Source organism: Saccopteryx leptura, chromosome 2 (assembly GCF_036850995.1).
Source record: "Saccopteryx leptura isolate mSacLep1 chromosome 2, mSacLep1_pri_phased_curated, whole genome shotgun sequence".
NCBI lineage: Eukaryota > Metazoa > Chordata > Mammalia > Chiroptera > Emballonuridae > Saccopteryx > Saccopteryx leptura.
In genome coordinates this window covers 93,474,660-93,486,138 of record NC_089504.1, presented here as the reverse complement: position 1 = coordinate 93,486,138, position 11,479 = coordinate 93,474,660, and the positions used below count along the sequence as shown (strand labels likewise).

General features: G+C 41.9%; 1 protein-coding gene across 2 annotated transcripts in view; it reads right to left on the bottom strand.

Annotated features, from left to right (window-relative positions):
* Nucleotides 1–3,595: 3,595 nt before the first annotated feature.
* The window catches only part of ACO1 (aconitase 1), a 67,940-nt gene continuing 60,056 nt past the window's right edge, over nt 3,596–11,479 (bottom strand). For both annotated transcript variants that reach the window (XM_066368308.1, XM_066368309.1), the window contains 3 exons: nt 8,520–8,642; nt 5,357–5,542; nt 3,596–4,483 (listed from right to left, as the gene is read on the bottom strand). In XM_066368308.1, the coding sequence (XP_066224405.1) occupies nt 4,370–4,483; nt 5,357–5,542; nt 8,520–8,642 (423 nt within the window). In that variant the 3' untranslated portion in view covers nt 3,596–4,369. The remainder of the gene's footprint in view (nt 4,484–5,356; nt 5,543–8,519; nt 8,643–11,479) is intronic.

The following is an 11,479-nucleotide window of genomic DNA, read 5'->3' as shown; positions in this document are numbered from 1 at the left end:
ACAGTGGATAGAGCGTTGGACTGGGATGCGGAAGGACCCAGGTTTGAGACCCTGAGGTGGCCAGCTTGAGTGCATGCTCATCTGGCTTGAGCAAAAAGCTCACCAGCTTGGACTCAAGGTCGCTGGCTCGAGCAAGGGGTTACTCGGTCTGCTGAAGGCCCGCGGTCAAGGCACATATGAGAAAGCAATCAATGAACTAAGTAAGGTGTCACAAAAAACTGATGATTGATGCTTCTCATCTCTCTCCATTCCTGTCTGTCTGTCCCTATCTATCCCTCTCTTTGACTCTCTCTCTGTCCCTGTTTAAAAAAAAAATCCATACCACACAAAGCCATCTATAGACTCAATGCAATTCCTGTTAAAATACCAATGGCATACTTCACAGATCTAGAATAAATATTCCAGAAATTTATATGGAACCAAAAAAGAACCTGAATAGCCTCAAAAATCTTAAAAATGAAGAACAAAGTGGGTGGTATCATACTTGCTGATATCAAGCTATACTACAAGTCTACTATAATCAAAAGAGCATAAGAACTGGCGTACAGATCAATGAAACAGAACAGAGAACCCAGAAATAAGCCCATGCCTTTATGGAAAATTAATATTTGAAAAAGGAGGCAAGAGTATACAGTGGAGTAAAAACAGTCTCTTTAACAAATGGTGTTAGGAAAACTGGACAGCTACATGGAAACAAACTAGACCACTAACTTACACCATTCACAAAATGAACTCAAAATGGGTAAGTGACTTAAATGTAAGTCACAAAACCACAAAAATCCTAGAAGAAAACATAGGCAGTGCACTCTTAGACATCTCTCGTAGTAACATTTTTGCCAATATATGTCCTTGGGCAAGTGAAATAAAGGACAAAACAAATGGGACTATATCAAACTAAAAAGCTTTTGCACAGCTAAAGACACCATTAATAAAATAAAAAGACAACCTACTCAATGGGAGAACATATTCACCAATATGTCTAATAAGGGGTTAATAACCAAAATTTATAAAGAACTTGTAAAATTCAACACCAGGAAGATAAACAAATTTTAAAAATGGGCAAAGGACTTGAATAGACACTTCTTCAAAGAGGACATACAGATGGCCAACAGACATATGAAAAAATGATCAACATTACTGATCATTAGAGAAATGCAAAATAAAACTACAAACAGGTATTACCTCACACCTGCCGGAATGGCTTTTATTAATAAATCAATAAACAACAGGTGCTGGTAAAGGTGTGAAGAACCCTCCTGCACTGCTGGTGGAAATGCAGACTTGTGCAGCCACTGTGGACAGAGTATGGCATTTCCTCAAAAAATTACAAATGAAACTACCTTATGATCCAGTAATCCCACTTCTAGGAATATATGCTAAGAATCCCAAAACACTAATTCAAAAGAAGATATGCCCCCCATATTCTTTGCAGCATTTTTTAAAATAGCCAAGATCTGGAAACAACTCAAGTGTCCATCAGTGGGCAAGTGGATAAAAAAGTTGTGATACATTTACACAGCTTTGAAAAAGAAGGAAATCTTACCTTTTGTGATGGCATGGATAGGCCTGGAGATTATTATGCTAAGTGAAATAAACCAGGCAGAGAAAGACAAATATATGATCTTATTTATATGTGGAATCTAGTGAACACAATATACTGAAGAACAAAACAAAAACAGAGGCAGGATCCCAGGGAACAGCTGTCAGAGGGAATGGGGAAGATGGGATGGGATCAAAGAAAGTGAATGGATTAGCCAAATTATATATACATAAAATATAGATACAGATAATAGGGCAGCAATTCCCAGAGGGAAAGGGGGATGGTGGTAGGAGGATGAAGAAGCAAAGGGGGTAAAATGGGGACGGAAAGAGACTTTGCATAAGGCATGGGGGGCGTGATGTGGGGGTGGAGGGTGTTATATTGAGTGGGATACTTGAAACCATGTTGACACAACAAATTATAATATTTAAAAAATAGAACAAAGTAAACAAAAAATAAATAAAAATAAAAACAATTATGCTAAATGCAATGTGGTATAGTAGATCCTAGAACAGATAAAGGATACTAGAAAAAATGTAAAGCCTGTACTTTAGTTAATGGTAATATACCAATATTAACTTCTAGTTTTGACAAATGTACCATGGTATATAAGATGTTGGCAGGAGCGAAGCTGGGTGAAGGGTATACAGGAGTCCTCTGGGCTATATTTGCAACTTATTTGTAAATTTAAAATTATTCCAAAGTACAGTTTATTAAAATGATTATGAAGGTTATATAGTATAGAAAAAACTCCTAATGGTAAAATAATAAAAAAAAATCAAAGTTATAAATATGCTATAAGTATAGCACTAAGAAATAAAAGCAGCAATACCACCATCACTGCCCAGAAAAAATTTTAAATGTTGTACAGAATACAGGCTAAAGGAAATATACTAAAACGTATTAATATTTTGCAGTCAGACTCCATGGTTTTTCTCTCTAGGTACTATTTTATGTTTTCCAAAGTTTCTTTTGGGGTATTGGGTCATTTTTTAGAATAAAACAATGTTTTCTTTTTTAAAAACAATACATCTTCAGGTTAGCGTTCTATATATTTTTTTTCTTAAAACTTTTATATAAAAGATTGGAGAAGTCTCCAATGACAATAATTGGATGTAACTATTACTGCTGATGGAGGGGATGGTGCAGGGCCTGGCCTGGTTCAGATGAGGAGTCATTACTTTAGAGTTTTGTTTAGTCTTCAGAAAGCTGAAGTCTCTAACAGTCCAGTGTTTGAGCAGGAAGTGAGGGGACAGTGCTAAGTTACTGGACCTTCTGTATCTGCTTCTTTAGCTATAATGGGTCCTTTTAGTACCAATTTTGGTGATTTATTTCTTACTGAAAATGGCCCTTTTAGACTGTAAATTTGCCCTGTGATAGACTGTGTCCTCTCCATATTCATATACTGAAGCCTCTGCAGAGATGAGACCTCTAAGGAAATAATTAAGGTTAAATGAAGTCATAAGGGTAAAGCCCTGGTCTGATAAAATTAATGTCCTATAAAAAGAGACACCAGAGAGCTAGTTTTCTCTCCGTGTGTAGACACGCACTGAAGAAAGGCCATGTGAGGACATGCAAGAAGGTGGCTGTCTCCTAGCCAGGAAAGAGCACTTATTAGAAAAGGAATTGGCTGGAACCTTAACCTTGGATTTCTAGACTCCAGAACTATAAGAAAGTAATTTGTTTTATGTTCAAGCAGCCTCGTCTGATATTTTTGTTAGGGTAATTGGTGCAGTCTAAGAGACATGCCCTGAAACAACTTCAGTGATGGAATGAGCAGATATACTCCAGGACATGAAAATCAAAAGGTCATAATGTGCTCCCTACATGTACCTTAGTGCCTGCGAGCTCCTTGTCTGCTCCTAGGCGGGGCGGGGAACTTGCTGGCCCCTCAGCACTTCCATGTGACCCGCGGAGCACTGATGTGGTTGTGAGAACAAAAGGACTGAAAGGTCATCCAGGCTTCGGGAAGCTGGAGTCTGAGATTCACTCTGCTCAAAATAGCCCAAAACTATAGACACGTGCACAGCAGAATTCAATCCCAAAGTCAAAAAGTTTTCCTTGAAAATAGATTTAATTTTATTCAAATTAGAAATATTCTGTGTCTCTCTCTCCAAAACCACCTCCAAACAAAGTTACCCTCTTGACAAACGAAAAAAATTTTTCTGGGAAAAAAATTTTAAAGATAGTAAAAGAAAACGTCACATTTCTTTAATGTTGATCCATCAAAAGGTATATAATTGAAAAGTTTCAACATCCAACCTGTCCACAAGGTGTCCGGATCATTTACACCCAAAGAAAGGGGAAGTGGGGACAGTCGTAATCATTGATGTGATCTAAAGTGTGCAAAAGTTCATATCTTCCCACGTCAATTAACACTGATAATAGGCAAAGGCGAATGACCCTCAAGGGAAAGGTTTCACTGAGTGGAGGAGATCAGAGGAACGCAGAAGAGGGCGGGAAACACCTCCTAAGGAGATTTCTCTGTGTTCAGCTGACAATAAACAAGCTAAGAGTAAAAAAATCAACATTCTGTGATCAGTAAATTTAAAGAGGAGCTCAGTTCTTTCTGGCACTACTGGCATTCCCAACAGGCCAGTTTCAAAATTCTAGAAAAAGATAAAAAGATTAACAAAAATAGAGAATGTAGACACTGCAGATTCGGTGCCTAGACGAAAGGCACCAGCACGCCAGCGCTCCGCCTACAAGGCAGCGCCCTGCGCAGAGACGGGGCCACGGTCCGGAGCCCGGGCTCGGCCGGCGGACGGGTGGCGCTCCACACGCTCCCCGCGTGCTGCTCTCAGTGCTGGGCTCCTAAGGAACGAGGGTCTACTTGGCCATCTTGCGGATCATGTAGTTGAGAATGCCGCCGTTGCGGAAGTAAGTGAGCTCCACGTCAGTGTCGAACCTCATGACAGCCTCAAAGGTCTTCCCGGTATCCAGCTGCGACAACATAGAAAGAAGCAAAGGAGAATCACAGAGGGAGGTGACACCGCTCAGCCAGGAGGAGCCTGTGTCTAGCCTGCCCTCAGGCCTGGCCACGCAGAGCGCAGTCCGCACATCAGCACCACCCGCAGCGCCTAGGAATGTGCACCGTCCCATGCCCCAGCCCAGACCTGCTAGTCCCCAACAGACTCATATGAAAGGAAAAGCAGTGTATGCACGATAGAAGTGAGAGACTTCTGAGAATGAGAAATGGCCTCTCTGGGCAGCAGTGACTGGTGACCTTTGGGATGGTATTATCTAAAGCCTCTCTTGGAGCCCCCTGCAGGTAGAAGGGTCTTAGGTCAGCAGAGGTTTTGTTAAGGTTGTCCCTTAGGCGGCTGGCGCAGCTGCTCATCCAGAGACACACCTCAGGAGCTGCCTCTGCCTGAGAATCTAAATCTCCCCAGGGAACTTGGCACGGGCACTTCATCCTTACCTCACCTTGGGAACTGTCATTTTAGGTTAAGATTTAGGCATGGGGCGAGTGTGTCTGTTGTTCATATCATTATAATAAAAAGGGTGTTTATTACCTAATAATTGAGGAGAGCTTCCATCACTCTCCTCTTGGCTAAGTGAGATTAGGAGGAATGGAAGAAGGCTTGGAGGTAAGAATGGAACTGATGACAACTCTATGAATAAACAGAAATAAATAATAAATCAAGAGGTATCCTCCTCACTATGTTGTGAAGGCAGGTAAAAAAGATGCTAGCAGAACTCTTAAGTCTAATGCAGTTCTATTGTTTGTTTTTTTTCTTGTTCCAAAACTCACCAATTTGCTTCTAACAAGACTGTTTACAAACACAGGGTCCCTTTTAGCTGGCCCTGGCTTACCTTGACCTGGACTTTCATTTGCGGTTTGAGGTTTTCTGGGATGTTGATGGTGTATCGTTCCCGTCCTGTGAGACCCAGGGTGTCCGCCGTCTCCCCAGGGAGGTATTCGAGCGGTATCACTCCCATTCCGACCAAGTTACTGCGGTGAATGCGCTCGTAGCTCTCAGCCAGGACAGCTTTGATTCCCTGAGGAACCACGAAAAGCGTTTGGACACAGGTCTAATTTTTCTTTAGACTCACAAAAAGTTAACAGAAAGCTTAAGTCAAAACTCTTCTCACACCTAAATTCTTTATAAGTATCAATTAATTGTTTATATAAAATGTTACTCCCTTAGCTATAAATAACACAGCAGTCAGTATTAAATGATTGCCTACAAAGCACAGGTACTATATAAGCACCTAAATGATTTCTCTCATTCCCCTTCCAGCCCCTAGGGGGTGGATGCTATTATTGTTCCCTCTACCTGGGCAGTCAGGGGTATACAGTATCTGGTATTTTGAACCCATGCAGCCTGACCCCACACATCAGTCTGGAATGCAACACCTCTTAGCAAACTTTGAGTGTGACTGAAACCCACATCACAAAACAACATAAAGAAAATTCATTTCTTTTTTATTTATTTTTTGTGTGTGACAGAGGCAGAGAGAAAGAGAGAGGGACAGATAGGGACAGACAGACAGGAAGGGAGAGAGATGAGAAGCATCAATTCTTTGTTGTGGTACCTTATTTTCTCATTGATTACTTTCTCATGTGCCCCGACCAGGGGGCTATAGCAGAACGAGTGACCCCTTGCTCAAGCCAGCAACCTTGGGCTCAAGTTGGTGAGCCTTGCTTAAACCGGATGAGCCCGGACTCAAGCTGGCGACCTCAGGGTTTCGAACCCGGGTTCTCTGTGTCCCAGTCCAACATTCCATCACTGCACCACTGCCTGGTCAGGAAAAAAATTCATTTCTTTCCCTTCAATTCTATTATTGTAGGTGCATTGGCATACATGAAAGATCCAATCAAAAAACAGCTTATAGAACTTACTACAAAGAAAGTAATGATCACCTACTATGTGCTACTTTTATACTTCCTGTTTCAAGGCTCAAATTGTACTGAATATAATCTTGACATTAAACTTCCTTTAAGGTACATTTTATTGGTAATCTATAACTGGCATATATAGCAATGATCAATAAATCAGGATACTCAATAAAGTTAAACAACTCCATTATCAAATATTACTTAACTGTAACAGAATATTTAGATATCCCTAAAATGTCTCGATACCTAGGGTACACTTTTAAGATGCCCCTGAATCAAGGTCACTCAGGGAACTTGTTAATAATGTAGACTCTTGGGCACTACCCTAGATCTACTGCACGAGAACCTTATGCAGGGGGTGTGGGGCAGGAAGACAGTGGTTCCTGTGAGTGTTCTCATGGTTCATGAGAACCATGGCTATGGAGCAGTGGTTCTCAAACTTTGCTGCATATTATAATCACCAAGGGAGATTTTTAAAATCCTGACATCCAGATCTTTTCCCTTACCTGTTACACCATAATCTCCGAGGATGAGATCCAGGAATAGGGATTAAAAAAAAACAACTCACGGGTCTTTCCAAATTTAAAAACAAATTTATGGAGGAAGGGAAGATTCTTCAGGATAGTAGATATTTTGTATGGATATATGTATTATATATTTTTTGGGGAAGTGGGAATCTCTGTAAACGCCTACTATGCACATCTCTATGGATATATGTATTATATATTTTTTGGGGAAGTGGGAATCTCTGTAAACGCCTACTATGCACATCTCTAGCTCTGTATAAATGATGGTGCAGAGCTGTAGATACCACGGACCACAATTATCTAAACCTCTCCGAGTGACTTCGGCCCAGGACTGCTGAGTGGCCCAGGCTGGGCAGCTACAGAGTGAAGTGTATGGTGTCTGGGCAGCCGGGATTCAGGCACTCTGTAGAGAAGTCTAGGCCCTGGAGTGCCCTCCGGGTGCCGGTTCTCCTTACCCTCCCATAGATCTTAGTTGCCCACCTGACTGCTGCTTTCCTTGCTACTGTCAGTGCCTAGCTTCCTTCTTAAAATCCTGTCCTTCTTTTCTCTGGTTCTTTTCAGCAGTTCTAAAAAAGGCAGCCCCCCGACTTATTACTGAGTAATCAGAGGACATCTTTTTTTTTTTTTTTTTTCATTCCTACAGAGCAAAATGATTGATTAAAAAACCAAAATAACAGGTATGTGATATTAAAAGATTTTCAGAAGACTGGACAGTTGGGGGACTGCCTGCCAAACATCCACATTTTTACTGTACTTATAGATATCACTATCACTACTCAGTATTTCCCAAGTGCATTAATGGGGCTCGAGCCACATGTTATTTAAACTGACATCAGCTAAACACTTTTATACTACCCTGAGGATTAAAGCCAGGCAGCAGGATTCTTCTCGGCTTTCAGGGCAAGCAAATGCTCAAGGGGTCAGAGCTCTCTGCTGCCTGTCTGGCCCCTCCCACGGGGAAGCCTCCAGCAGGCCAAGCCCTGAAACGGCTGAAGGTTCTAAAGAGCATCCTGTCCAAATACAGAGGGAGCATCCTTCTATACTGAGCCTATAAGCAGATTTTCACAGGCAGTAAAAAGCAATTGTAGAAAGGGCTTTCCCTGACTTGATCCAAAGCTCAGGTTCCTTACTTCTTCCATCCCGTGAACCTGGCAGACAGATCAGTAGCAGCAGCAGCTCTTGATTATTCCTGAAGTTCACCAGGGAAAATGGCCTTAAATAAATTTGGGATCCTCAACTTCTGAGAACATTACAGAAACCATGACATTTTTCCCCATAATAAGAGACATACATACAACCTTTCGGATGTTATTTCAGCGATTGGACAGCTCCCCACCCAGCTGTTTTCCTGACACCCCCAAAGATCCATGGTTCCCAGGATATGTCTGATCTGAGGGAACAAGTTCAACTCCAGACTACCCTTCACTGAGAGAAGTGAAGCCAGAGCCACCAGAAGCAGGAGAGGAACAAACACCACACGCTCTTCTGAGCTTGCTCTTCCATGACGTCTTGGAAAGTTAACCATCAAGATTGCTCTCTGGGCCCCTGCCCAGCTTCCCTCCCGGTCCAGGGGGCAGCTGCCTTATGGGTTGTCCTACATCACACTCACCAGCAGGAAAGGGCCCTTGGCTGCCCAGTCCCGGGAGCTGCCAGAGCCGTACTCTTTGCCGGCCAGAACGATCAGGGGGAGGCCTGCCTGCTGGTACCGCTCAGCAGCATCGAACACATCAAGCTGAGGAAGAGAAAGGGAAGGTATTACAGACGCAGCAGAGGCACAGACTGGAGACACCGCCGGGGAGGCCTGGGGAGATGTGCAGGGTCAGAGGGTCTGTCATGAGCCAAGTCAACGTGAAGCCAAAGGAAAGGTCAGCCAATTGGATGTCTACCACTGAGCCAACTGACCAGAGCCAAATCTGGTCTACAGATTCCCCGTGAACTCCATCTGTCTGTATTTCCCAAATTGTATTTAATAGTCTTTTAACTGAAATGGCTAACTGCTGTCTTAGAAAAACATTAAAATCCTAAGGTATCAGGGGAAAAAGAAAGGTTAGATTTCTCCCTTTCTTTCATTGCTAAACTGTTTTAAAGCTTTTAAGGAGAATTCCACTTAAAAATCCTGGTTTGTGAAGGGTAGCAACACATGGCAAGGTAACATGTCTTGAAATTATATAAAATGCAATTTTTTTTTCTTTTCTTCTTTTCCAAGTGAGAGGAGAGAGAGAGACAGACTCCTGCATGCGCCCTGACGGGGATCCACCAGGCAACCCCCCTGGGGCTCTGCCCATCTGGGGCCATCCTTGCAACTGAGCCATTTTTAGTGTCTGAGGTGAAGGCTTCAAAGAGCCATCCTCAGCACCCAGAGCTGATGCGCTCAGAACCATCCTCAGAACCATTTGAGCCATGCCTGAGGGAGGGGAAGAGAAAGAGAGAGAGGAGGGGGGAGAGGGAGGGTGGAGAAGCAGATGGTCGCTTCTCCTATGTGCGCTGACCAGAAATTGAACCCAGGACATCGACATGCCAGGTTGATGCTCTACCACTGAGCCAACTGACCAGAGCCAAAAATGCAAACTTCTATTAGTCACCCTTCTACATGGAGGTCAAAGTAGAGAGAGGATAAACTGGTGGAAGTGCCCATCATTAAAGGACAGGGAAAGGCTAACACATATTTTTAGTAAATAAGAGAAAATCTCACAGAAATAGGTTCATTTATTTCTCACAGAAACTGAATATTCTGCTGAGGTGAGACTTTACAAAGACATCTGATGTCACTGCTGGTGGTACTGTAATTAAACAGTTGTTTTCCTTGGCTACTAGGTCAGAAAATAAAATCTCTCTAGTGAGTGTTTCATTTGAAAGGGGCTCTAGAAAGGTGTTTAATCAGACCCTCAAGCAAGCTTTTACAAATTACTATTTAGTTGGACTAATGGAGCCAGTGGTTAATGTCACATGGCATTAGCTAAATCTGGGTAGGGATCTGTATGTGTTCAGCTGGATCAGAGCTCATGAATATAAAAACTTAAAAAAAAACACACACAAAAAAAACAGTGAAAGCCTTCTCTGTCCAAATACCCTAGAGTCTTTCAAAGATCAAAAAGAAACATCCTAGCTGATATTTTCAGAGATATCTATTACTAGCTTTGGGTATAAGGATTTGGGAGTGTGTGTTTCAATGTGCTTTCAAAACTGTTGTAAAGCTGACAATCCCATGGCAAAGCAGGTCTTGAAACTCAAGACCAGAGGGACCATGCAGCTCTAGACCTCTGGTCTCCTGCCTGTTCTGTTATATGAGCCATGCTGAGGGTATCAGCCAGGTTATAAAGCAGGAGCTCCCCGCACTCTCCCCTCTTCTAAAGAAGACACCATTGTTTCTTGTGTTACTGTGCCTCTATATATTCTTGGTATTATGTTTAAACTGTCAGTTCTTCATTTCTCCAGTTTCATCCTATTTCCTAGATTGATGAGGATTTGGTTCTTTTAAGCACCACTTCCAAGGGTTCCCCTACAGATCCCCTCTCCCCAATCTCCCAATATAATTATGTCATATGGTGGGTATGTCAATATTTGGTGTTTGCATTATGATTGTGTAAATGCTACAGTATTTACAGCTGAGTTGTATAATGTACTATCGTTTTCTTTTCTTGGCAATTTAAAAACAATTTTCAGTGAAATTAATAATTTTCACTTTGTGTGTGTGCGTGTATGCTTACCTGTTTCTTTGTTCCTATCCATTAATTAATCCCCAATCGCTCTGCCTAAAGTATAAATCTTCTTTAAAGACATTCAGTTTTATCAGGCAATCTATCATCTACAAATCTTTCTCCTGGAGGTGACATCCCTGGAGCCCTCAAGACTGCTCCAGTTAGGCTGGTGGCTCTCTACATGGCATCCCTGTGACCAAGAAATCTTCCTCCACCACCGTCCCGGGGTTCCCAGAATCTCCCAGATGTCTCCTCTGACATTTTCCTCTATTTTGGTTTATTCCCTCATTTTGGCAGAACATATTCACTAAATAGCTTCCTGAGACATGGATTGAGGGATATTTTTAAAAAGTGTTTGAGTCTCTGATTATGTTACAATTTTAATTTTATTTGACTGGTAATATGAAGGACATAGAACTTTAAGGAAGACATCAGTCTAAGTTTCCAGTGTTGTTTTAGGCACATCTGCCCCCAGCATCTCTTGTGAAAGCTGTTCTTCCCTCTTGGAAAGTTTCCAGATCTTATCTTCATTCCTGCTGTTCTTAACGTCACAATGACATGAGTTGGCACGGGTCATCCTTAATCACTGCTAGGCAGTCAGTGGACCCTTCAATCTGAGCCTTAGATCTTGTAGCCGGGGAATGTCCCGTATGTCACTTACATCTTTGATAATTTCCTCTTTTCTCTGCAGTGTCTCTATTCAGTTGAATGCTGGACCTCCTCAGTTTAGTCTTTCATTTTTCTCATATTTCCTAATTTCTGCTTTGTCTTTCTGTTCTATAATCTGAGAGATTGTCTCAACTAAACAATTTTCCTTGTGAAATTTTTAGGTTATTTATTTATTTATTTACTTCATTTAAAGAGTTCTTTC